General features: G+C 52.5%; 9 protein-coding genes across 9 annotated transcripts; 4 read left to right on the forward strand and 5 right to left on the reverse strand.

The window, feature by feature from the left end:
- Window positions 1–109: 109 nt before the first annotated feature.
- Window positions 110–1,910, forward strand: ALTATR162_LOCUS4648 (uncharacterized protein; the record flags this gene model as incomplete). The annotated part of the gene is made up of 2 exons (XM_043312263.1): window positions 110–738; window positions 791–1,910. 2 exons carry the CDS (start codon window positions 110–112, stop codon window positions 1,908–1,910), a joined length of 1,749 nt encoding a protein of 582 aa, XP_043168198.1.
- Window positions 1,911–2,020: 110 nt separating this feature from the next.
- ALTATR162_LOCUS4649 (uncharacterized protein) lies at window positions 2,021–2,998 on the reverse strand (the record flags this gene model as incomplete). Its single annotated transcript, XM_043312264.1, has 1 exon — window positions 2,021–2,998. One exon carries the CDS (start codon window positions 2,996–2,998, stop codon window positions 2,021–2,023), a length of 978 nt encoding a protein of 325 aa, XP_043168199.1.
- Window positions 2,999–3,182: 184 nt separating this feature from the next.
- ALTATR162_LOCUS4650 (uncharacterized protein) lies at window positions 3,183–3,721 on the forward strand (the record flags this gene model as incomplete). The annotated part of the gene is made up of 2 exons (XM_043312265.1): window positions 3,183–3,216; window positions 3,273–3,721. The coding sequence occupies 2 exons, from the start codon at window positions 3,183–3,185 to the stop codon at window positions 3,719–3,721; spliced, it is 483 nt and encodes a 160-aa protein (XP_043168200.1).
- Window positions 3,722–4,027: 306 nt separating this feature from the next.
- ALTATR162_LOCUS4651 (uncharacterized protein) lies at window positions 4,028–6,306 on the reverse strand (the record flags this gene model as incomplete). Its single annotated transcript, XM_043312266.1, has 4 exons — window positions 4,028–5,012; window positions 5,064–5,351; window positions 5,416–5,581; window positions 5,646–6,306. The coding sequence occupies 4 exons, from the start codon at window positions 6,304–6,306 to the stop codon at window positions 4,028–4,030; spliced, it is 2,100 nt and encodes a 699-aa protein (XP_043168201.1).
- An 895-nt stretch (window positions 6,307–7,201) lies between these two features.
- On the forward strand, window positions 7,202–7,915 carry ALTATR162_LOCUS4652 (uncharacterized protein; the record flags this gene model as incomplete). The annotated part of the gene is made up of 2 exons (XM_043312267.1): window positions 7,202–7,260; window positions 7,309–7,915. The coding sequence occupies 2 exons, from the start codon at window positions 7,202–7,204 to the stop codon at window positions 7,913–7,915; spliced, it is 666 nt and encodes a 221-aa protein (XP_043168202.1).
- A 2,496-nt stretch (window positions 7,916–10,411) lies between these two features.
- Window positions 10,412–12,169, forward strand: ALTATR162_LOCUS4653 (uncharacterized protein; the record flags this gene model as incomplete). Its single annotated transcript, XM_043312268.1, has 2 exons — window positions 10,412–11,157; window positions 11,332–12,169. The coding sequence occupies 2 exons, from the start codon at window positions 10,412–10,414 to the stop codon at window positions 12,167–12,169; spliced, it is 1,584 nt and encodes a 527-aa protein (XP_043168203.1).
- An 868-nt stretch (window positions 12,170–13,037) lies between these two features.
- Window positions 13,038–14,676, reverse strand: ALTATR162_LOCUS4654 (uncharacterized protein; the record flags this gene model as incomplete). The annotated part of the gene is made up of 5 exons (XM_043312269.1): window positions 13,038–13,121; window positions 13,172–13,576; window positions 13,630–14,207; window positions 14,279–14,564; window positions 14,620–14,676. 5 exons carry the CDS (start codon window positions 14,674–14,676, stop codon window positions 13,038–13,040), a joined length of 1,410 nt encoding a protein of 469 aa, XP_043168204.1.
- An 834-nt stretch (window positions 14,677–15,510) lies between these two features.
- Window positions 15,511–17,055, reverse strand: ALTATR162_LOCUS4655 (uncharacterized protein; the record flags this gene model as incomplete). The annotated part of the gene is made up of 2 exons (XM_043312270.1): window positions 15,511–16,671; window positions 16,738–17,055. 2 exons carry the CDS (start codon window positions 17,053–17,055, stop codon window positions 15,511–15,513), a joined length of 1,479 nt encoding a protein of 492 aa, XP_043168205.1.
- Window positions 17,056–19,176: 2,121 nt separating this feature from the next.
- Window positions 19,177–22,359, reverse strand: ALTATR162_LOCUS4656 (uncharacterized protein; the record flags this gene model as incomplete). Its single annotated transcript, XM_043312271.1, has 1 exon — window positions 19,177–22,359. The coding sequence occupies one exon, from the start codon at window positions 22,357–22,359 to the stop codon at window positions 19,177–19,179; it is 3,183 nt and encodes a 1,060-aa protein (XP_043168206.1).
- Window positions 22,360–24,329: the final 1,970 nt, after the last annotated feature.

Raw genomic sequence — 24,329 nt, forward strand, 5'->3', positions numbered from 1 at the left:
TCTGCATACACGATCCCTGTCATTTCGATATCACGTGCACGGTTGCCTTCACACATTCACCCCCAGAGTTTACTCTTACCTGTTATATCGGATCGAATAAGAATTCATCATGGCAACCGAGATTTACATTGGAAAACGCCTCTCCTTCGATGCCCACCTCTGCACCGTCCGCTACCACGGCACCGTCCAAGGAACAAAAGGCGAATGGCTAGGCGTAGAATGGGACGAACCCACCCGAGGGAAACACTCCGGTGAACACCAAGGCACACGATACTTTACATGCTTGAACCCCTCCCCAACATCCGCATCCTTCATCCGACCAACTCGCAAGCCAGACCCTCCACGCACCTTTGTCCAAGCGCTCAAATCAAAGTATGCATCAGAAGCTGTAGCAGAAGACTTTCAAGATCCAGATGTACATGTTGTTTTCAATCATCAACCTCCACAACCGAAACCTGTGCACTTCAATGGAAAACCAGCTGAGGAGATTGGGTTCGACAAGATTCGGAGACAGTTGGCTCAGCTCTCGGAGTTGAAGATCATCATCCTGGATGGATTATGTATGCATCGGCCTGAAGCACGTCAAGAGGAATGGTTAAGAGGAGGAGAGAAGAAGGACGTCAAGGAGGCATGTCCAAAAGCCATCGAGCTTGATCTGAGTAGAAATCTATTTGAAGAGTGGAGGGAAGTAGCTGCGATTTGTGAGCAGCTACCCGGGTTGAGAAGCTTGAGGGTCGAGTAAGTGATCCACAATCTCAGTCCCATCTTGTGTATGCTGATGGAAGTGTAGTGGCGTACGACTTCGCGATACCTCCGTATCAGAAGAAGAGCGAAACCGCTGTCTCCAAGCCTTCAAAGGCATCACCTCTCTAAAACTAGAAGACAACCTCCTACCTTGGGCCGATCTCGCCCTCCTAACCCACCTCTTCCCCTCCGTCACCACATTCTCCGCCTCCAGCAACCTCTATACTAGCCTCACTCAACATACTCTCAACCCCACCATCACCGATCTAACACTAGAAGATAACCATCTCACTTCTCTCTCGTCCCTGGCATGTCTAACGACGCTTCCCAATCTGCATCGCCTAATCCTCAAATCGAATAGAATCTCCGAGATAACCACATCAGACGCATCGATACCTGTCTTTTCGAACACAGTCCGAGAAGTCGATCTTTCGTTCAATGAACTCTCAACATGGGCTTTCATTGAGCAGCTCATAAATGTCTTTCCTGGTCTGCAGAGTCTACGTGTATCACAGAATCCGCTTTACCAATCCTTGCAAGCACCTGATGGACGAAGCTTGACGGCAGACGACGGATACATGCTCACGCTAGCGCGACTGGGGCAGCTCAAGACGCTGAATCACAGTCCTATAAACGAGAAAGAGCGATTGAACGCAGAATCGTATTATCTTTCCATGATCGCCAAGGAAGTGCAGTTTGCGCCTGAGAACCTGCGAGAGCAAATACTGAAGAGCCATCCACGGTACGAGTGGTTGTGTGAAGAGTACGGCGAGCCGGATGTTCAGCGTTCTGCTAATGCTGTGAATCCGAACTCGCTTGCTGCTCGGTTGCTTCGCATCAAGTTCTATCTCGCGGCAGCTACGGATACGGCTTTCGAGACGGAAATCCCCATGAGTAGTACAGCGTACACGGTTCTTGGTATTGTCGGGAAGCACTTCGGCATCAAGCCGATGAAGTGCAAACTGATCTGGGAGACAGGCGACTGGATGTCGGTTCGGAAATCAGCAACGGATATTGTAGACGACGACTGGGACTCTGAGGATAGCGAGGTGGAGATGGGTATGGAGCGGATCATGAGGGAGGTGGAAGTTGTACCCGGCACGAGGTCAATTGGGACATGGATTGACGGGTCGGAGGCTACTGTGAGGGTCGAAGTCAAGTCGTGACAACCGAATGCCCGCAAATGTTCCCACATATTGAAGGGCCGTGTGTGACTTCGTTCAGAGTCCATTCAGCGGAACCACCAGTTGACCTAGACAGCGGTTAATAGACATACTCAGACCAGATCATATGCTGCACCTACCGAAGCATTTGCGCCCTTGCCAACACCCCTAATTGCATGCCACCACCCATAGGGAATATACAGCGCATCTCCGCTGCTCAGCGTTGTTTCTACGCCGGTCACGCCAGCCATGTCTTCCTCGACGTCGTTATTCCAGACCGCATTTTCCAAGCCCTCCATCTCTCCACCTTGCATCATCTCCTCTCCCCTTATATTCGCGTCTCCGCCAGCCCCGTGTACTTTCTGCCTTACGTTCTCGTATACCATCCTACCCACCTCAGGCTGCATCAGCCTAACTGTTTTCTTGCCTGCCAGTTGCACGAAGAGGTTCGGGTTCGGATCGCGATGTAGCGGGGTGCGAGTAGGCGGTCTACCCATCCAGAGACTTGAGGCGTAAATATCGCCACGAGCGTTGAGATGCGATAGGAAGAACGACGGCGTAGGTAAGTCTTCTTGTAGCGGTGCTGGAAGATCGGCCAGCGAGTGTTGCGCGAGGTACAAACTAGTGTCTTGCGTCTCAGCAGCACTTATATGCTGTAGTAGGAGAGATAGAGGCGCCTCGAAGCGCTCAAACGTTTCATTTCGAGAGTTGCTATTAGCGGAAGCGCGCGTTAGTTCCAATGGCACGATTGCATCACCAAACTGCTCAAGATATGCTGTATTCAGCTCTTGAGGATATCTGGACGTGTCATGGAGCTCATCACGTTCCGTCTCGTGTTTCTGGTATTTCTCATTCGTAAGCCCCTCTTGTGTTTTGCGAAGTTTCTGAAACCATTTTCCGACTGCGGGTATGTCCAGGAAAGCTTCTTTGAAGACGGCGGGATAGTCGGAGTCGAAATTGGTTATGCTAAGCTGCTTCTTCTTGTCCAGGTATTCTTTGTGTCCTAAGAGATGGAAGCGCCTGTCAAGTACCAGCCGTGAATCGGGCCTGCGAATCCAATGGCGAGGAACACCGGGCGCCTTCTTCAGCATGGAGGATTGAACTATGGTGAGGTATGACAGGTTGCGTTGATGCAGCTCACTCAGGAGCTTGACACGCTCTCACGTTACCGTACCCCACACGAGCAGCTCGCCCGCCCCGCCAAAACCTTCCCGTCCTAAAGTTTACATCGTCACAAACACCCAGAAGCTCTACATCAGCCCACGCGTCACCAAAATGGCACAAGCTCAAGGCGCACAGCCTGGTCAAAGTAGATGGTCCCCAAACGCCAACTCCGTCGCGCATTACGCTAATCCTGTCTCGCAGTCGAAATCACATCCCTCCCCGTTCCCCGCCTCCAAGAACTAAAAACCCAACTCGACGCCGAGCTCACCCACCTTTCAAACTCGTTCCAATCGCTGCGCACTGCACAATCCAAGTTCCGCGACTGCCTGACCTCCATCTCAACGGGTCTCACGCCATCTACCGTCTCGAAACCGCTTCTGGTTCCCTTGACATCTTCATTATACGTACCGGGGAAACTTACGGACCACGAACATGTGCTGGTGGATGTAGGTACGGGTTTCTTCGTCGAGAAGGATATTGCTAGTGCAAAAGACTTCTATGAGCGCAAGGTCAAGGATCTGGGCGACAGCTTGAAGGACTTGGAGGGTGTTGTGCAGGGCAAGGCGCAGAATGTCAGAGTTGTAGAGGAGGTTATTAGGCTCAAGGTTATGAACGCACAGGAGGGCAAGGGCGAGGAGCAAGGCAGCTGAAGTTTTGAAAGGTATTGAAAACTTAGCATGTGAGAGGACCCCGATCAGTCCCGAACAAGCCGCGTGGGCATGGATAGAAGTAGATCTGGAGAACCAGACACATCTTCGCAAGTAGAGAACAGATATTCACAACAAGAGATTGAAGCCATGTATTCATGGTATTGGTATAGCTCTATAGGAGAATGGACTCCTAGACCGAGTGCCCGATCAAATCACCTTAGATATCTTTGGGCTATCGAATATCAAGAAGACATGCAACCATATCGTATGCACAATCGGCGTACGGATCCATCGTTTCTGCGTTCTTTAGATAGAGACGCCTCCCATGTCCGTAACTGCGCTGACAGTAGCCGAGAGCTGGAGCAACTTGTCCATGAGGATGCGAATTCCATCGTGTAGCGGTGCCTCGACGCCGATACCCAGGTTGAGGTTCCTCATTCCGAAGTCTTCGTCCTCGACGGCACTAGAGTAACAAGACTGACCGTCGTCTGGCAGGAATGTAGCGATGGTATCGCCCCAGTCAGCTTTGCGACCAATGGGCAGACGCTCAAGCTCGGCGAGGTGAGTTGCCCATTCCGGGTGACGAACAGAAAGACCCCAGACAGGAAGCTTCTGTCCCGGATACCACATGCCCATAACCTCGACTTTGTAGCATGTCTGCTTGATGCCAAAAGAGTAGATGGTATCTAGACGGCCTGTCCGTAGATACTTCTTGACAGTCGGTGTCTGTTCCCACTCGGCGAAGCTTTCACTGGAACGATGATCATGATCGGGCCTCATCTTAACTCGCTCAGCGAACCCAGTTATCACAGGCGAAATGCTTTTCGATGCCACGGGAATCAGCGACTCAAGCGCAAAGTGCCACCCTCGGCTCTCTCCTAGCTCAAGCAGGTTGATATCCATGTTCTTCCTTGGGCCTGATTTACCCTGTTCTGTCCTGTAAAATCGGGTAGTGGTCTTCTCATACAACCCCTCTTCGTCGTCCGCCCAATCAACTTGAACCACGATAAGGCTGGACTGTACCTTTGGTGCTGGTGTTGAATCCGCGGTACTAACAGGCTTTTGGTTGAACGGTTTGGGCCGCCCAGAATGATGGATAGCCGTAGCTTGAGGCGGAGCAGTGACAGTGTTTGGGTCTGCGAACACCCATGTTCCTCGGAACATAGGGCGGGTTCCCTGCAGAGATTTAGGCATGTAGCCGAAGTAATTAGAAGACTTTGTAGGTTCAAGGAATTCATCAGCCGTGTAGAATGATCCTAAAATCTGGCGGCCCAGTACGTCGTCGGCAAGCCTTTTCTGTTAGCCACCATAATCATTACTTTTAGAAGGAGTCCAAACTTACCACTTCTTTGCTTCAAGGCCAACCGATCCATCGATCGACTTCAAGAAAACCTCCTTCATGTACTTGTTGCCAATCTTGTCTTCCTTAATTTGTCTCGAGTTCAGCGCCAGGCACCCTAGACGGATGGTCATATCGTAAGCACCTTTCTTGTGACGCACGGCGTCAAGAGCCAGCTGAACCGAACGCTGGATCTTGGAGAGCTGTGTAAAGTGCATGATATCACCGCGAAAACTTCCAGGTGGTTCCATCATACCACTAGGAAGGAGGCGGGGTACGATTCGGTCTTGTCTAAAGTCAAGCATATGAAGTTAGTGTACGTCTCACATGCAGTTCATGCAAGCAGTTTACGCACAGGTTCGGCCACCACGCGTCAGCCTCCTCCAGCTCGACCTCCATCCCCTCTTGGTCGTCAAGAATCATGTTTAGCGTATGCTGTAGCCCCATCGTTTCAGCCTTGACTTTGTCGATCATCGTCTTGAGATGCGCTTCGGCCGCTTCTATGTTCGCCACGTCTACGGCTGCAAAGATGAGGATAGGATGTCAGTGAAGGTCTAATATAAATCTTATGAACGCAAAACCTACCTTGTATCTTAATCTGCCAGACGTCGCCCTGGGTAGAGAGAAGCGAAATGAAAACTTCATCGTGAGTCCGGATAGCATCAAGCGCTTCCAACTTGTTATCGAAGACGTCGCGGGGGGTGATGCTCTGATTGATGAGATCCTCTGGCCAATGCATGATGAGGCTTTGTAGCGGTATTTCACCTTCTGACACCTTAGGCGCTGCCCCCCTGAACACTTCCTTGCGCTCACGCTCCATCTCTTCGATTTGCTCGTAGTACCACTTGTTCGGGTCGAAAGCTGGCATCCTTGCCCACGCCGAGGAATCCTTCGACTTGACGTGCGCATTGGCAATCCACTGATTGATATACCGCACGGCCTTTTCCAGTCCTGCACCTCCTCCTGCGATGCCAAACTGGTAAATCCTGCCATTCTCACACTGTGGAATGACTACACAACCAGTACTGACCTTGACATCGTTAACGACGATTTCGCGCTCTCTGGCATGAGTGAGGCGACGGAACTCTTGAGGTACCGGTATGATCTTGTTTGGCTTTGGCCTAGGAACAGGGCCGGTGTCGCCTGCATCCATGTGTATTGTTTCCTCGCTGTGCAGAATATTTGAAGCGGTCTCGAAGTAGTGGCGTCGGGGAGAGGAGTGTTTTGGCAGTGTTGTGGTGCTCATTGCTACAGGGATAGGTCGAGGTGACCCCAGGTTGGAAGGAGCAAACGCGCAGTGATGCTCATACACACCCGCACCTAACGCAAGTACAGTCAATCGGCAAAATCAAGCTTGAGAGCGCAATTATTCCATCATTAAAGAAGAGATTATGTGCAGTGAGGTATGAAACTCGTTGCTCAGTCAAGGAGTAAAGCAGAGGTAGTAACCAGGTCTGTGTGGCCTGAACGTGCAGTGAGTGGAAAGAGAGGATGTGGAAGGTTGACGATGTGGAGATCCAGGTATCCTCTCAACATAAGTGAAAGAGAATATCTATTACATGAGGACACTGTTGTCTGAGGCGGCATTCCACGCGAGCAAACTGCTTCTCTCACCTAATGGAGGGCGTTGACCATATGGACGTCACCAGCAATACCAGATATGTTCCAGTATCGTACATATCGATCGGAAATGCGCAAATATGACAAACTTGTTCAATGATGGGCAGGCCTTCTGACGCAGTTGAGATTCTTCGAGCGGGCTGTTGGTTGGCCCACACAAGCGGCGAGGTTTGCTGAGCATCACGCGAAGAGATCACGTATATCGCCTACACGAAAGATTATAATCTAAGATGAGAGGGACATGGATGGGATACACAAGGTGTCAAACTAGAATGGCAAAGAGTCTTTGTGTATTGCCACAGGACACAGAGGTTGGAAATAGGCTTGGCGGACCTCGGTGTTAGGCGGAGCGGCCTCCGATCCATTTTCTGAGCATCACCAAAGTCACCACTAGAAGTTGATACATGCGGCATCGTCGCGCATCACACACCCCGAAGCCGCCGTAACCATCACTTGTGCGCCGATTAATCTCCTAGGTCGCACCTCATCAACATCACCGGGCTGCATCGCAATTCGTCACCATGGACGCTGTACCCATCACAAAAAAGTTGATAGCCTTCGGTAGCAAGAAGATATATCTGTAGGTCACTGCAATGCATCGTTCACGCTTAGGACTTACACAATTCAGCCCCAAATTCACAGTCGCGCTCCTTCGTACACCAGACCTCTCCCCGTACCATGCCCGCTTCCTCGTCCCGCTCGACTTCTCAAAGTACGACCTCCGCGATTACCTCTACCACGCCTACAATGTCAAATGCTTCAACATCAGATCATACGTAAAGCAAATGCCGGTACGGGATACTCGCGAACAACCACGGCACTGGTTCCGCGCTGAGTCGAAAAAATACATGACAATAGAGTTGGAGCAGCCATTCGTCTGGCCTGAGGTGCCCGACCTAGAGCCATGGGGCCAGAAGGAGAAGCAAAAGGAGGTTGAAGAAGCTGCCAAGGTCAATGGAGCTGGAGACAGCAACGATGCGAGGAATGCGGCCAGGACGTTACGAGAACAGGTAAAGAAGTTACTCGACAAGAAAGTCTCGCGGCCGGATCCCGAAATACAGAGGAAGAAGGCTATGTCTATAGAACTTACAGCAGAAGAGTTGGAGATAGAGAAGCTCAGAGAGCAGGAAGAAGCAAACCTACAGCGCATGTCAAGACTGAAGCTGTGGGCGAAGGAGAGGACAGGGAAGGTCGTGGAAAGCGACAAGCCTAGGCGATATGCGATCAAGGTTTGAGGTTGATCTTGCGCTGTGTATATATGCTTGTATCATATGCCCCGGGACGGAGCAGGAGATCATCAATACATTGTAACATATGGAAGCTGACTGCAGCCTGTGTTGCTTCCAGTAACGCGATGTTGTATGCTCAACAATGCAGACGTACTGGATTGCGAATGGCAGAGGTGTAACAGAAGCATCGTCCGGTCCTAAACTAGTCGTCCCATTTACACTTCTTGTCTTTGTTTTCACACCTGCACACTATTGGTGTTCAAAGAGTCAGCCTTGCTGCAGGCTGAAAGTGGTGGCGGATTGCATGGCCTGCAGCTGTAGCACTGCGTATGAGCTGGCGACTTTCGCAACCGAGCTGCAATTACAATGCCGTTTATTGCTACTTCCATCTTTCCGACATTCTCTTGGGCTGGGTTCCTGTATTGCTCCACTCATATGTCATCCAACGTTGAACATCTAGGACCACGACAGTATCGGATCGAGTCGACCAAGGTTGCGTAGCTGCATCAATTTATATTCAGGGAGATCAAATCATCTGTAGCTCATTTCGGGCAACTGGTGAACGAAATCTTGTACGTTTGACCTCTCTGTATAGGACAGTAGAGCTTCAGACCAACTGTTCATAGTACAGTACCTCAACACATCAAATTTACACCATTGTTCTTGAGATCCGAGACTCAAGATCAGCATTGGACACTCGTTGTACTTATTTCTAAGACTTCTTCGTCGTCGAAGATGCTCTCGGTCGTAAATTTCCGGTCGCATCGGAGTTCGAAATAATCTGTACAATCAGCATATGGTGTATTTGGTGCTGATGATGATTGTACAGTTCTCTGTGTAACATCTGGTTCGATCAAAGTACCGCAGTCTACAACAGCGTCCGGGTTTAGCTCTGGACGACTGCTTTCCCTGCTCGCAAGGTTCGCCTGGTTTCAGGCCAAGAGAAAAGGACAAAGAAACGCTCCAGGAGTTTCGAGGAATGGTGCGATTACTCAAAAACGTTACTATGGTGCGTTACTCCTCTCCCCTAGTAAAGTAAGGCTACATCTTGAATGATTCAGCACCCAATATGATATGTTGGGCATTTCGCTGTTCGCACAAGAGGCACAGATAGAAAGTCAGGGAGTAAACTAGTGGTGGCAGGCTAGAGAAACTATGGTGGAGCGATGAGGATGTGACGAAAGGTTTGACATGAAGAAACCGAGATATGTACAGTCTAGTACATGTTCCACGATGATGTAGAAATGATCAGTTCGAATATTGCACAAAAGGTCTAGGAGATGTTGCTGCTGCTATAGGACTGCGATGCAGCAACCATGCCCAAAGATACCCCTATCGGCATGCGCCACAGTTTTCAGCGGGCAAACACGTTCGCGTCTTGAACACATATCGTCATTGACTAAGTGAAATGCAAAGCGAACAACCAAGGAAGAAAAGCATGGAGTTGGGCATCTTTTTGACGATTGTCAGGTACTACCCGGTTCTTCCAGGGTTGGGGCCAATGCCAAAGTGTCAGCGCACACATTGACAGGTGTATCCTCGCATGTTCGCTGGAGTTCCATGTGCCTACGACGGATATCGGCCAATGACAGATGACTCACGTGGCGTTCTGTACATAGCACCCCTACACACAATGGCACCGGGCTTCGTCATTAAGCGCTGGATACTGCCGAGTTGGCAAGGTGCAGCACAGAAACTTGGAAAGATGGCTTAGAAGCAGCGAGACATGTGAAGTTGAAGAGTGCAGCCATGCTCATGGGAGCATATGCAATAGCTGTTCCAAAGACGTTGCCGCAACGTAAGATGGACGAAAGTGAGGCACCGGTCAAGGCTCGGAGGCGACCGGAGAGGGGCTATGGCGAGCAACATGTTCGCAGCGAAAGAGGCATCAAGTCGTCCGTCGGTGAGGGATGCGGGTCACAAAAGCTGCGCAAATCAGTTGACCTAAACCTCGTTTGAGACTGTCTTCTCGTTGGGCGCAGCAGCTGGTACGAGAAGATTCAGCCGTGGCTGTGGGCAACCCAACCATGACATCATACCACGCTCTGTGCACTAAAGACGGCTGCCCACCCCAGCCTCAAGCAAACGGTAATATCTACGCCACCCCACCTGCACCGAGATAGATCCTTGGGGCCCAAGCCAAACGGACAGTCATCAGCCCTGGACCTTCCGAGCCTACCAGCCTGTTAAATACCACTGCCTGCCTGTGCCCTGCGACGCTCGACACCCCATTCCCCTACCCACCTTGTCCCGTCACTTCGCAGGCACCTTATTCTTCGTTGCGACAGCCCTCCAAGCAATCAACTTGTGCCAGTAGCCAAGTAAACTCCGTCTGACTAAAGAGACTATTTGGTATGGTTGATGCGCCGCCTGCCTCTTCCCCTCGTGCGCCCACTAACCAAGCTTTGCACAGAGTACCGGACCGGATACGACCCTTGCTGCAGCAGGACCCTTGAGAACCAACTTCGCCCACGGCGGGTATAGAGCACCACCACCACCACCATGTCTGAGTACAGCTATGCACCGCGGCACCGTACGCGGGAGCCAGAGTACGTCACCGAGACCACGTACATTGAGCGCGGTGGTCGCGGAGGCGGGGTACGAGATCTCGTCTACCGCCCCGCGCGCGAGGACAGCATCGAAGAAATCCCCCGCGACTTCCCTCCTGGTGCCGAGTATAGGCAAACCAAGTACCGCGAGGAGTATGCGCCTCCTCGCCGCACCCGCTCAGTGAACCGTGGCTACGACGACGACTACTATGACCGCCCCCGCCGACGTGACCGCGACTATGATGACCGCTCCGAGTACTCGGAGCGCCCCAATATGCAGCGCCGCAAGTCCATCGTCGACAAAGTCAAAGACTTCGGCGAGTCAGCAGGCCTAGGAGGCATCATTGGCGCAGTCACCGGTGGCGGTCGCGACCGATCACGCTCCCGCCCTCGTCGTGACGACCGTGGCTATGATAGCGACAGATACGGATACTACGATGACCGCGACCGCCGAAGCAGCCGATATGGCTCGCGTTCGCGCAGCCGCAGCCGGGGAGGACGCAAGTCTGAGAAGTGGGAGCAAGCCGCCAAAGCCGCCATCGTCGCCGGTGCCGTTGAAGCCTTCCGCAGCCGCAAAGAAGCCGGTCCATGGACTGGTGCTAAGGGCCAACGTGTCGCAACTGCCGCTCTCGGTGCTGCCGGTATCGACGGTCTCATCGACAGAGACCCTGGCAAGCACGAGAAGAGACATGTCGCCGAGTCTGCCTTGGGCGGTCTCGTTGCTTCTCGCCTAGCCAACGGCTCCCGCTCGCGTTCCCGTGCTCCTCGTGGCCGTGACGACTCCAGGTCTCGCTCCCGTTCTCGTGCCAGGTCCAGGTCCAGGTCTATCTTCGGGCGCTCTCGCTCTCGTGGCCGCTCCCGCTCTCACTCCAGTGAGGGAGGAAACAACGGTCTCGCCAAGGTAGCGGGTACCGGTGCTGTGCTTGCAGCAGGCAAGGCTCTATACGACCGTGTGCGCTCCAAGTCTCGTTCCCGGCGCGAGCGATCCCGCTCTTCCAGCGCCGACAGCTATGTGCCATCACGTAGAGGCAACCGCCGCTCGTACAGCCGAGGCCGCGGTATGGACGACCAGTATTCCGAAGCCCCTTCCAGGACTAACCCAGATCGCAGACTAGCCGCCGCCGGCGGGGCAGGCGCAGGTGCTCTAGCAGCACAGGGTGGAGGAGCAGATCGGGGCCGACGGGACTCTAGCAGTGATTCCGAATCGTCCACCGATATGGAGGAGAAGCGCAAGAAGCTACGAGGTAAGGAACTCCTCACTGCGGGTCTAGCCACTGTGGCCACCATCCATGCGGCGCACGGAGTCTACTCTTCCATGGTTGCCTCGGAAAACCGCCGCAAGCTTGTTGGCGAGGGCGAAATGTCTCCCGAAGAAGCGCGCAAACGCAAATCCAAAAATATGCTTCAAGACGCTGCCGCTGTGGGTATCGCCGCTCTCGGTATCAAATCAGCCTACTCTGAATGGAAAGAGATGAACGAGCAGCGCCACAGCGTCAAGGAGCTTGAGACGCGCCGCCGCAAGAGGAGAAAGCAACGTGAACGACGCGAAAAAGAAGCCCGTCAAAACGCCTTGGGAGGCAACATGAATGGAGCAGTCGCTAATCCGTACGCATATCCTGTAGCAGCCAGCCAGCCTTACCCTACGTCCTATGCGGATGCGAATCCCTACGGTAGCTCGGTACCGCCACCACCTATGGGTGCGAGGTATTAGATGCTTACCTGACTATCATCTTTGTTTTCTTTGGTTTTCCTCGAAATGGCCCTTTGGTTAATGGTACTGTCGCGGTTGTTTAGAAGTATTGTTAAATACCTTTTCCTTTCAAGAGGCTTGGAGAAGCAAGGAGGTGAATGTCATTGTTCTTCTTTCTAGCAACTTCATTCTTTTACCCGCTTTGGTCTTTTGGGGTTTTGATGAATGATGATCACGGTAGCGAACGGATGGATGGCATCTTCTTGGTCTTGGGGAAGAGAAGAAGAAGCATATTGGGTTAATGCGACATTGGGTCCTCTGGCTCCAAAACGAATGATTCACGACACGACTTATGAACTCAGGATAGATATGAAATGCAAAAACGGTCTTCTTACATCAGACTTTTTATATCCTTGTTTTGTATTCTGTGATGTACTGTTGAGGAAGGACTGGACTTGACAGATACTCCGACATGAAACCCAATGTTTAATCGTCATGGCAGCCATGCCAGACAACTACCGTGTGATTGGTAAGTCGTTCACTTTTTATCATATCGCACTGTGGACCGTCGGAACATTGGCACCAAGCATTGTTTTATTTTATTTGAACTAGAATTTTGATTTGGAAATTAGCTCAACTTCCATCCCTCAAATGCCATAGTGAAGTGACTATGTGATACGTGATTCCAGGTTTAACAAAGCAAAAGAAAGATCCAGGCATCCATGCCAAAGAAAAGGCCCAAACACCGCGGGTATATAGTTATGTGCAATCCGTTGAGTGCCAGGGTATGAGAGAGAGAGAAGTTAAATAGATGGTCAAAAGATGTGAAATGCAAATATGGGGTTTTGAATGGACTTCCGCAACGCCTCCTCACCAGGATCATGTGTTCTCAGTGACTTTCATCGTCGCTGCCGTCATCCTCCAGGTCAGGTTCATCAATCGCCCATAAGATGAAAGGGCCGTTGTACTCCAGCTATGGATCGTTAGTATACGTCAAAGGGTCGTCCTCACGGGATCGCTTACGCTAGGATGACCCTGCTCCGAGGCAAACCACCATCGACCCAGGATGATCCGACCACCAGGCAAAACAACGCCCTCATATGCCCAAAGGTTATCCTCGTTTGGATGATCGTAGTCTTGTGTGAAGTGCTTCATGAAGGTTATGCGCTGCCAACCAGGGATGCCACCTTGTGGGGGCAGTGTGTTAAGCCATCCCAGAGCCATGTATTTGTCCTCAAGGTCCTCACCCTTGCCCTCGAACTGAATGCTGGATGTGGTGGGTTTAGCGGCACTTCGACCCTGGGTCTTGATACCTTGCTCTGTGGTGTCGTTCTCGAGCGAGTGAAGACGGTCTTCAAAAACGGGTGGCCATGGCAGCTGGCGGCCATCGGTTAGGACGCTGTCTTGTGCGAAAGCGAGCTCAAGGGACTGTATATGATTAATAGATGTAGGCATAGCTTGGAAGATTTCAACCATCGTACCTGGATCTTGCCTTCATCGACATTCTTGTCAATGTACACTTGCTTTCCTGGTCCTTGTCGTCGCAGCTTCTGAACTTCAGAGTTGTCAAGGAAAGAGTATGTGCCCTTCCAATATCTACTCAGTGGTTGAGCTCCATTTTCAAGCTGTTCTCGCCAGGCTGAAGGCTTCTGGGTGGCGTCTAGCTCTTCGATCTTGTCGAAGAGTGTCCGGGCATTTTTGTTCATCATGTGGTGGCGGAAGAAGTTCATGGCGTGTAGCATCCACCCGAGATTCAACTTCGTATGATCTTTGGTGAAGAGCGGAGCAGCAGCGGCAGAGAGGTAGACAGCGTGCTGTGACTCCTCAAAAGCAAAGACGTTGTGTTCCAAGCCTTCGAGGTTGAAGACAAACTGAGAGCACACGAGCTTCACAGCGGCAAGTCCGTCGTTGATGTGCATCAACACGGCGGGTGGGGCGTTAGGGGCACGTCGGTCGTTGTTGAGGAGACGGGATTTGAGAATGAAGTTCAGGATGTGGGCGTAATTCTTGCAGCGAAGACGGCCATGTTCATCAACCTGGGTAGCCCCCTGGAATGATTCTGTATCGTTTCAGCACATGAAATGTCTATTTGGGATCTGGGGGGGCTCCAAGCTTTGTGGTTAAACCTACCGACTATCATGTCTTTGAGCATGTTCACTACCTGCCTCTCCCCCTGACGATCACCATGGAAGAAGGGATAATTGATGCCGCGTCTGAGCTGCTTCGAGCGACGCTGATAGATGCGTCGCAACTGAAGGTTGGTAAGGCAATCCTTGAAGTCATACTTCTCGCGGTACTTGGCGCGCCAGAAGGAAAGCCTGTCGGCGTCGATGGCATCGTTGGTAGCGTGGCAAACTAAGCGATATATCGCGATGTCCTTGTCATCTTCGAGCTCGTGGCCGATGGCCTTGTTGAGCTGTCACTAATTGTCAGTATTTGTACGTCCATCTATGTATCCTGAAGGTACATACTTCTATAGGTAGAGAGTTGAATGCCGTCGCAGTCGATGGACCCTGGAGGCGAGACATGTTGATGTGGAAGACTGGTGTGAGATCAATCGGACGAACTAGTCGAGGAATTGGTACGATCGAGGAAGCGGGTTGGTTGAAGAAGAAGGACTGGTAGTATGTGAGGATGACATGAGGCCGAGAGAGCACCCACACTAACCGCGAGTAAAGGTACGCTCCTATTGTGTGATACGAAGTGAGGGTGACGAGGGTCCGGCTGGTCGTAGACGGCCGTCGCAAAACGATGTGAAGGTGGAATGCTGCCTATTATCACCAACTGGGTAGCACTGCGTTCCGACTCTGGCGGCTGTTTCAGGCTATACGAACACTCGAAGCTCCGCGGATCAAGTTAGGAGAAAGTGGTCTGGATGTGATAGAATAGTATGCTCCAGTTGTTCCTGACGGGATTGCTGAGAGTGGCGGTGACGAAGATTAGCAAACGATATTGCTTTACCAGCATGCGTTTGCAGAAGAAGGCAAACGTTCCAACGAGGTGTTGTATTGACGTGAGATGCGAAGGCTACAAGACGGCTCCAATATAGGAAGCATGGCTGAGGACAGCATGATGAGAACATGAGGTCGAAGACGTCGAGGATGATTGTGGTCGCCATTACTCTTCTTCCACATGGCTTCGAGGGAAGGTACAGCCAATGACGCACAACCCAATTTGAAGGTCGACAAATGATATGCACACATCTTGTTTGGTTTCCTATATAATGTTAGAAATACTGATAGAAATGCTTAAAAGGGTTGGATGCAATTGTACCACTATGTGCATACAGTACATGACTACATAATCAAGGTACCTAACATTGCATATTTTGATAACTGTACTGCTCTTCCTCATCCTTATCTTTAAAGCAACGCGCCGACTATAGCTGCACCGACAGCCCAATAGCCTCCGCTCCCAACACCCCACCTCATCGCAGCACCAGTTGTCGCACTCGGCTCAGGCGCACTTCCAGATGCCATAGGGCTCGCACCCTCCCCATCACTCGTTGTTTTGCTCACATCCGCAACACCACTACCATCCTCTCTCGTAACGACGAAGATCTCGCCCGTTGAATCTGAACTCATAAACAAGCGACCCTGAGCATCCCACGCAAGACCGACGGGTCGGAAGCAAGAGCCAGGACAAGCAGAGAGATCGGGATTAGAGACGATATCGGTGGCGGCAGTGGTACTGTTTGCAGGCGCCACAGGCGAGCCGTTGCCGTCAAACTGCACGAGGCTGAGCTTGTAGCCGATGGGCTCTTCGCGATTCCATGAGCCATGCATCGTTACCCATGCAGCAGTGCCGTTGGGGTTAAACTTGATATCGAGGGGAGCCATATGAGCATCGAACGTGATCCTAGGGGCAATGCGGTCGTTCTCGCAGAAAGTATCGTTGACAGTTGCGTTCTGATCACCAATAGCGAACTGCTGGCCTGTCATTCCACCAAAGTCTGGTATCTCAGATACGTTCCATGCCGTGAAGCATGAGGGATAGCCGTAGTTGCCACCTTGTACGCTGCTCTCGGTTCCATTGAGGTAACCGTGAAAGTTCAGCTCCTCACCTGGATTGTTCTGGTTGATAGTCTGTCCACTTCGCGGGATGTTGTCGACGCTGTTCTCGACAGAGTAGATACCACCTGAGATAGGTTCCTCAGCTACTCCTACCGAGTTCCTTAGACCCCAACCCAGCAATAGTCCGCTTGACGCGTGATCATATGCTGAGTCGGTCATGTTGTCCACATTGAAGGCTTTGATGGTTGAGACTCCTGTAGTCACATCTAGAGTCTGAAGGTCGATATTACCCACACTGCCACGAGAGACGAGTAGCATTCCAGGCACGACCTGGGACATGAGAAGGGTACGCGTGGTATGCCCTTCATAGTCCCCCATGCCTTCGACGATATCACGGGATTCGGATGTAGTCTGACCCTGCGACGCATCGTAGTTCCAAGCGTAGACATTGCTGTGGGATGATGCATAGAGCGTATTACCATCCTGCGAGAAAGCGATTCCGTGATTCAACTGTTATAGTCAGTTATCAGAAATCATCTCGAGTCACTTCTCGCCCAACACGACGCGAACACTCACAGATGCATCATCAACCACCTTCTGCACGTCCCCATCCACCCTAACACAAGCTCCATCACCTGTTAGCCTCAACCTACTAACCCCATGCTCTTGTTCCACAATAAGCAGTCCACCTTCGCGATCGAAAATAATGCCGCGTGGATTCCTCAGGCCATTAGCCACAACCTCAACACGGAACCCCGGCGCCACCGAAGGAGCACCATTTTGTGGGGCAATGGGACTCGCGCATGCTGTTGCAGCGGTGGATTGCGCTTTGGCCGTCAGCACAACGGAGCATGCGCTCAGGCCCACCACGGCCATTAAGTGTTTCAGCGCCATGTTGAATTGCGGAGAATGACGTGAGAAGTTGGCTCTTTTTCGGACGAGAGAATTGATTTGGGCAATGGAGCCGCTGGCGCTGATAAGTCCGAGGCGTGGTCTATTAGCGAGAATGGGGAAGTTGGGGCGCGTTATGCAAGGTACGGATGTAGTCAAGTCAACCAGGACTTCTCGTCTCGGTATTTGTCGCTTTCAGGCTGTGGAGATTTGAGGAAGTTGGGTTGTTTTGATCAGATACGAGTATCCGGCCGCCTGTGAGGAAGAGCAAATGAGAACAGCAAGAGAGCTTCACATATAGTCACCCCTCCTTCTGGTAGTTGGTACGAGTGGCAGTCGCCTCTCTTGGTGTCGTCTTCTGGTGTTGCTTGGCCTGCGCCTTCCAAGACAGATCATCGTCATCGACCTCGGATGAATGAAAGCGCGGGGTCTTGCGATTTGACCATTGTCAAACCATCGCAGTCTCAAGTACATGCAAATGTAATTGGCGAATGCGAATTTACGGAACTGCAGTACTCGCCTTCGTCTTGGTCGCATGTTTCACAAGGCAGGTCGCGCGACCGTTTTAATGTCGACATGTAATAGTGGAGTAGGGTCATGGAGGCTCTGTTTACAATACGACCGAGCCGGCCGAGGGTATTATTCCCACCCTTGGACGCGTTTATACGCTTGCCGGGGAGTCGGACCAACAAAGACGGTCATGTGTCCCGAGACGAACGAAAGAAGCTTATAGTAAAAGCTGTGGTAAGCTATATCGCTAGGAAAACAGGAATATGCATCGTGGATGACAGTGCAGCATATTAGGGTGTCCCTCGGTTAGTGGTAGCTTCGGCTTTATGACTGCAAAGCGACATGGGCTTTATTTGTTGTGATGATCCAGGATTGTTGGTATAACTCGATATATACAATTTAACCTTACAGTACAGGTAAGGAGAGCAAGTTTTACAGTCGTGTGCTGTGTCTGGTTATCGTTTGGTGATCTTCTGCAAGAAATTATCATCCCGCGTGCCTTCGCTGTCCACTGACCCGCTCGGGCAGAAGCGAGAACGAGTGCTGCTACGCTGCTGTACGAAGATCTGGCTGTCCGGCATGAACAAGATGCGCAGGCGATCATCAGTGCGTACGGGAAACTGCGCCTCGTTCGGTGTTGCCTTGGTAGCTGGCTCATGGAAACGCGATGCGTGGGAATGCATTAGTGGCGTGTGATTCGGCTAAGGGACTGCAGTAGTTGGCCTCGCAACAACGGCTCAGAAGCTATGGTAGTTTCATGAAGACAACTTCAATTTAGGAATTGGATAGAGCGATGGATTCCGGCTCAACTGTCTTCTAAAAGCAAGAGGCGGTGTACACGAGTTTAATAATATATGGTACGGGTAGTTGTTGGGGACTACAGAATAGCCTAGACTACCCCAGCATGATGGAGTTGCCACCGATTCCGAAAGTTAAAAGTGTAAACATCACGGTAGATCAGCGGGGCCGTAATGTCAAGATATGTTCCAAATTCTGTGTATTCGTCTCAGGAGATAGTGACTGTAGCCCTTAGGTATCAATGCTGTGATTTTTGAGAGGACCCTCGTTGTGATTCCAGATACCGTAGATCAAGAAAGGCAATGGAACAAAGAAACAAAGAGAAAACCTTCAACCCGCTTTTATACATGACTGAAACGTGTAGAAAAGCGGCTCGCGAACTGCGCGTTATGCTCATCCCGCCAGGAGAGTATTATATGCTCCACCACCACAAAGAAAACCTAATCCTTAATGCGCCGTAATCTTCCATTAGACAAAACGCATGCGCTTCATGTCGCATGCCTCCTCTTTTCCATGTGTATCCTGGCTGGGAGATGCAGCAACTTATGCAAAAAGGAATCGCAAATGCCATGTCGCTCCAAATGCAGTACTTGGCCTGACCTGATAGTCGATGGCTGCGTAATTAATACAGGGAAATAGTTGACCGGCCCGCGAAGGCTCGATCGTCGCTCGAACGCTCTGATCCAAAGTGAAATATCTAGAAGAAACTTTTGTTTCTCCCCACAGACTGTGGCCCAGATGCGTGTGGCCAGCACGAAGCGAATCGTATGCTTCTTTTTAAAATGCTCGTAAGTCGCGTCGTTGTATCCTGCGATTCTACATTACTGTCATGAGCTTCATCTGAGCCGCAAGATCCGCCTTTTGTTGGTGGATCGTGCCGAATGGTGGCTCCTCGTGTAGTGGGCTCGCGAGAGGACTTGAGTACAAGCCTTCCGCATCCCTGATTGTGTCTTTGACCTTGCGCGTCAACGTACTGACATATGGCACGATGCGTCGCAGAGTCGCGGTGTCGAATGGAACCTTCTTCGAAGGTGTCGAAGGTATAGGGGGCGCATCTAGGAACGGCTCGTACGCGCTCCTTCTCTTTTGCAGCGCTTCGATAACAGAACGCGCTTTGGCTTCTGAGTCTTTGCGGGGCCTCGTAACAATGGTCTTCGATTCCTGAGTAGCGGGGGTGGCGTCAAATTCGGGTTTGGCTGGTATCGGTGAAGACTGCGGGGTAAAGATTCCGTTGTTAGAAGGAAGGATAGACTTCCGCAGTGGGCGCGCTGATTGGGGAGGATTCTTGGGGCTATCTTCATTAGGAGATGGTGATTTGTGCCTTCCTCGTCCATGGCTAGGGCTAGCAGGTGGGTCCTCAAATGCGTCTTCATCGAAGTCAGGCGATGACGGTGGTGAGTCGTGAGCAACGTCCTGATGGTCAGCCTCCTGATCTGCAAGCTCAATCATCGCATCCACTTCGAGCCATGTGCCCGAAGGAGCGCCTTGTATCATGCCAAGCGCAACAGCGCGTACTCTTTGCTCTTTCAGTTCCTCAATCAACAAGCCCCATTCGCGTAAGAGACCAATGTTTGCAAGAACATTATTCTGCTGCTCTTGTATACTCTTGGGTACAACCATAGCTGAGCCACTATCAACTCTAGGAGAGCTTCCGTCTTCAGCAACAGGCTCCTCGGTGAGTTCGGAAAAGTCAAAGTCGTCGTTCCAGTCTTCGGTGACACCCTTGCTTCCCACACCCCAGGTGCCAAACTTGTTTGTGACCACTGTGTTACGTTTGCCAGTTAGATCCGGAACCACGGGCACGCTCTGGCTGCGAGCATGCAACCCGCTGGGTACTCGCCGACCAACAGAACGACTACCTCTACGGTCTGCATCTTTCTTTCCGTGCACCGTACGGGGACGCGGCGGTGTGCGATCTCCTGAATTCTTATCTGCGATTTGCTGTTCAGACCAGTCAAAGATGCTGCTGCGCGCGTCCTTATCACCAAACTCTGATGTGGAGTGATGTGGCGTAGTTGGGTTGGTAGTGGAGTCAGGTGCAAGGAGGTGCGTGTGCTGTCGCAAAAGCGCCACAGGGTTGGCCTTGTGGTTGACTGTTGGATGATCAACCCAGGGATCCTCGTCGTCTGCCTCTTCTAGTGACCACCTACTGCTATCGTCGTCGTCTCCTGCGCGCGAGTCCCATTCCAATGTGCCAAGCGAAAGCGGCTTGGGCATACTCGGGGGAGACGACGGTATCGCCTTGGGGAAGAGAGGCGCACTGTGTGTTCGAGTGACAGTGGGCGAGTCCTGCGAGGAACGTTGGGGGCGCACTGTCCGCACGGGCGTCGATATACTCTCCTCTTCCTCGGCGATGCTCTGGTGGCCGGCGACACCATTGACCATGGGTTCACCAAAAGAACCGGGGGGGAGTAGGTCTCGTAGGGCTGTGATCTTGACTTTGGAGGGGGGTGACTCGTCGAATATAGTCTCAATACGAGGCCCACGCGCGCCGACGGTTGAGCCTCTGGTCGCACCAGTGCGCAGCGAATCAAATACGGTCTCGCTCTGGACGTCAGCTTCGTCCTCGTCGCCGGACCCTAAGGCGCGAAGTTCATTATCAGACGAACCGACCAATGTCGAGGCTTGTTCTGAGGGGGCCATGGAATGACGCGAGGCCCGAACTCCCGATTGCGCTAGAGTAGGGGATGGTGGCGCTTGATTGGCGCCCGGTGCGGCTGAGGCCAAATCCTCGGGCTGCTGAGGCATTGACGCCAAGCTCGCGCCAGCGACGGGATCAGTCAAGAGGAAGGTAGGGAACAAGGGTGACGATACGGGTCTGCTCCGAGAAACATTGCGTGCAGGTGCTGTGTCGGTAGGCCCGGCGGATGTGGTGATATCGCGTCTTGCTGGTGTCGGGTTTGTCACATCTCGTTGGCCTTCTCCATATGAGGTGCTGCGTCGCCACCTGCTCATAGTAGGCAGGATAGGTGCTGAGTTAACCCGCTGGCTCTCACGGCGGGAAAGTCTGGGTCTCGACGCTGTGCCGGTTCGTTCTTTCCTGGACGAAAGGAATGAAGTGATGGAGAAGGAGCGTTTGGGCCTGGGGGCATTCTCGGGTTGGGCAGTGGAGGGCCGGCCACGAGTTTGGTTTGTTACTTTGGTAGCAAACGTGGCCGCCATGCTAAGCGGCGTCTCTGGTCGACTCACGAAGAAGACGCTTTCAGCATCGTCGCTTGTTGAGTCATCCACGTCCTCTGCACCTGCTACGACCGATCTTGCGAGCACGAGCATGGGCTTGTGCTTGTCGTCTGGAAATATCCTCTTAAACCCATTTGCATATGCCACCGAACCTCTCCGCCTTGCCAATGTTCGTTCCTTGGTAATTCTCGCTGTAAAGAACTGGGTATATTCGACCTCGCTGTTGTTGCTCGCTGATGTCTGGTGTTCGTCTGTTGAAGTGTGCTCGGCAGTCATGGATAGACGCGCGCCGTAGTTCTGCAGCGTCGCGTTGCGTTGGTGGCTGGTGGCTGGACGACGAAAGGACGGTCGGAGAGTCGCAGAGCCTAGGGCAGGCGTTTCACGAGGCCCGCGCACCGACGATGAGCGCTTGACGAGCTTGTTTCGTGGTACTGCTGACGTGGAGCGTTTGTCGATTATGGGCACGGTCGAGCCGTCGTGCGAGAAGGCCATTGAGCCATTGGAGCACGAAACGGCTGGAGACAGTGGGGACGGGCTCGTAGCCCTGCTCGACGAGTTGGAAATGGACGAGAGGCGCTTGATCCACGAGGCTCGCCGTGTAGGCACGTATCTTGTCGTGTCCACGTCGGACACACTCTGTTCGCTCGAAGGGTAGTTGTTCGCACTGGTCGGCAATTGCAGCGCCGCATCGTCGCTCGTCTTCCTCCTCACGATTCGCAACTGGGAACGGCCTTCCTGACTAAGTCGAGTCGCAAATGACATGCGCGAGGCAGGGGCGACGGGTATAGGAGCACTGAAGGAAGGCGCGGTCGTGGTCATGGCAGCAGTAGACATTGGATTCCGACTCGGCTCGTACGCCGGGGTAGCCTTCTTCTTATTGGAGTGCGACGAGTCCAAGGGGGCCTCCCGTCCAAAGGCCAAGCCGACAGTGGATGTACCAACGACAGTGGCAGTGGCACAGAGCTGTATCACAAGAGTCCGTCAGTCATTGCGCCTAGTACGACTTCTTATAAGAGAGGTATATCGAGGTAAGACAGGCAAGGTGCAGCCGCTCTCGGAATTAGACGCAGTAGAGGTGTCGATCGAGACATATCAAAACAAATCAAGGGCAGCTGCAGAGTGTACAGAAGACCCACGGACTGTGAGATAGAGAAAATGCAGGGTAATTACCGTTGGAATCGTTTTCATTCTCGTAGGAAACCAAGCCGCCGGGGAAAGGTCACTCGTCGAGGCGCTTGTGACGACTTGTCGAGCATTATGGCATGTCAGGGTGCCGGTGAACCAGGGATCGCGAGCTGCACGAGTAGGGACGGTGGAATGGAGGGGCTCAATCAAGCGCTGGGGCAGGCGTACTGCATTACGAAGCGTAGTAAAGGAAGGACGGCACAAGCACCGCGACGGGCTGAAGCAGAGAGGTGGAGCTCGACGAGGAGCGAGCGGAAGACTGAAGAGAATCCACTGCTTGTTGCTTCTGGGATCTACGTACAGGGCTACCCAGCTCTCTTTGGATTAGCGAGATGTCGCCGATGAGGGCTGATAGCGGCAGCTCGACTCGAAACATAACACGGAGGCACACAGGCCCCATGCCTCACTTTGCTCCGTCATAGCTCCACGCTGCGTGCAAAGTCAATCTCATCCACCAATGCTGTATGCGATGCGACGTGCCCAAGCCAGAATGTACATGGACACTGAGGGCCCGCTGCGGTGCCCAGTACCACGACGTTGCGCGAGTCCGTCCAGGACGGGCTCTAGCGCCGAGTAACAATCAACAACAATCAGGGACATGGCGCAGAGAGGCTGGAAGAACCCCTCTGCCGTCAGAGCTACCCAAATATAGTGTACCAGATGGAATCCCGGGCACCCGTCACAATACACGGTGATTGGCAGCCGGCCGCTGAACTGCCTGGAGAGACCCCTGTAGTCGAGTGGAGATGTTTGCTGATCGCGGCGTACGCAAGTGTCAACCGGCTTATGTAGTCCATCAGTGGTAGCGAAGGGGTGCCTTAGACTGTGCAGCCACGGGGCTATCGCATCTTACCTCTCGAGAATCCGGTACCGTCAACGGCAGAGAGATCTTGGTACGTATGAGCATAGCCTTGCCGTGTGGATATTTGTTGAATAGGCTGGTGCGGGCACCAAGTGCACTTTTGGGAAAGCTGCTCGTGGCCACGATCCTGGATAGCCGAAACGCAGAGCACGTCAGCCCCAGAGCGGAGAAGTTGTGAGAAGCGGGAACATGGGTTGCGCATAGGACGGAATCCATGACTGAGGCAGCGAATTCTGCTCACGGGGGATATCTCCGGTACATGCGCGCAGTGCGTGATATATTCACCACGGGCCTGTAGCCATCCGTGGTTCTGTACAAAATCTTTTCGAAGCCTAATACCATGGCCACATCACAGGTTGCAAGCCGTAGCCAAGGCGGCTCCGTACCCAACCTAAGGCAGCTGGAGGATGACTACCACGGTCAGGATAGACTCCAGATGCTTTTGCAGACTATCGAGGCCGTTGTCCCCCTCACTCTAGGCATAGTGGCTGCACGTTGGAATCCATCTGGCAGACGGCTTGCTGGGCGAGCTGTGCGGTGCAGAGGGTGGAAGTGACTGTGCGATGCGCGCTGTCTCGCGGGAACACAGAGATGCGAGTGACCGGGACAATCCTAGAAGCACATCATTGCTAAGGCGCCTCCAGACGCGTGGTGCAGATCCGCCACCTCTGCCAGTCCACAAACGTAGAGATGGGTTGTCATGTTTGATGGGCTGTCGGCATCGACGCCCTGATTGGCCGCC

This window comes from Alternaria atra (genome assembly GCF_907166805.1).
Source record: "Alternaria atra isolate CS162 genome assembly, contig: 23, whole genome shotgun sequence".
NCBI lineage: Eukaryota > Fungi > Ascomycota > Dothideomycetes > Pleosporales > Pleosporaceae > Alternaria > Alternaria atra.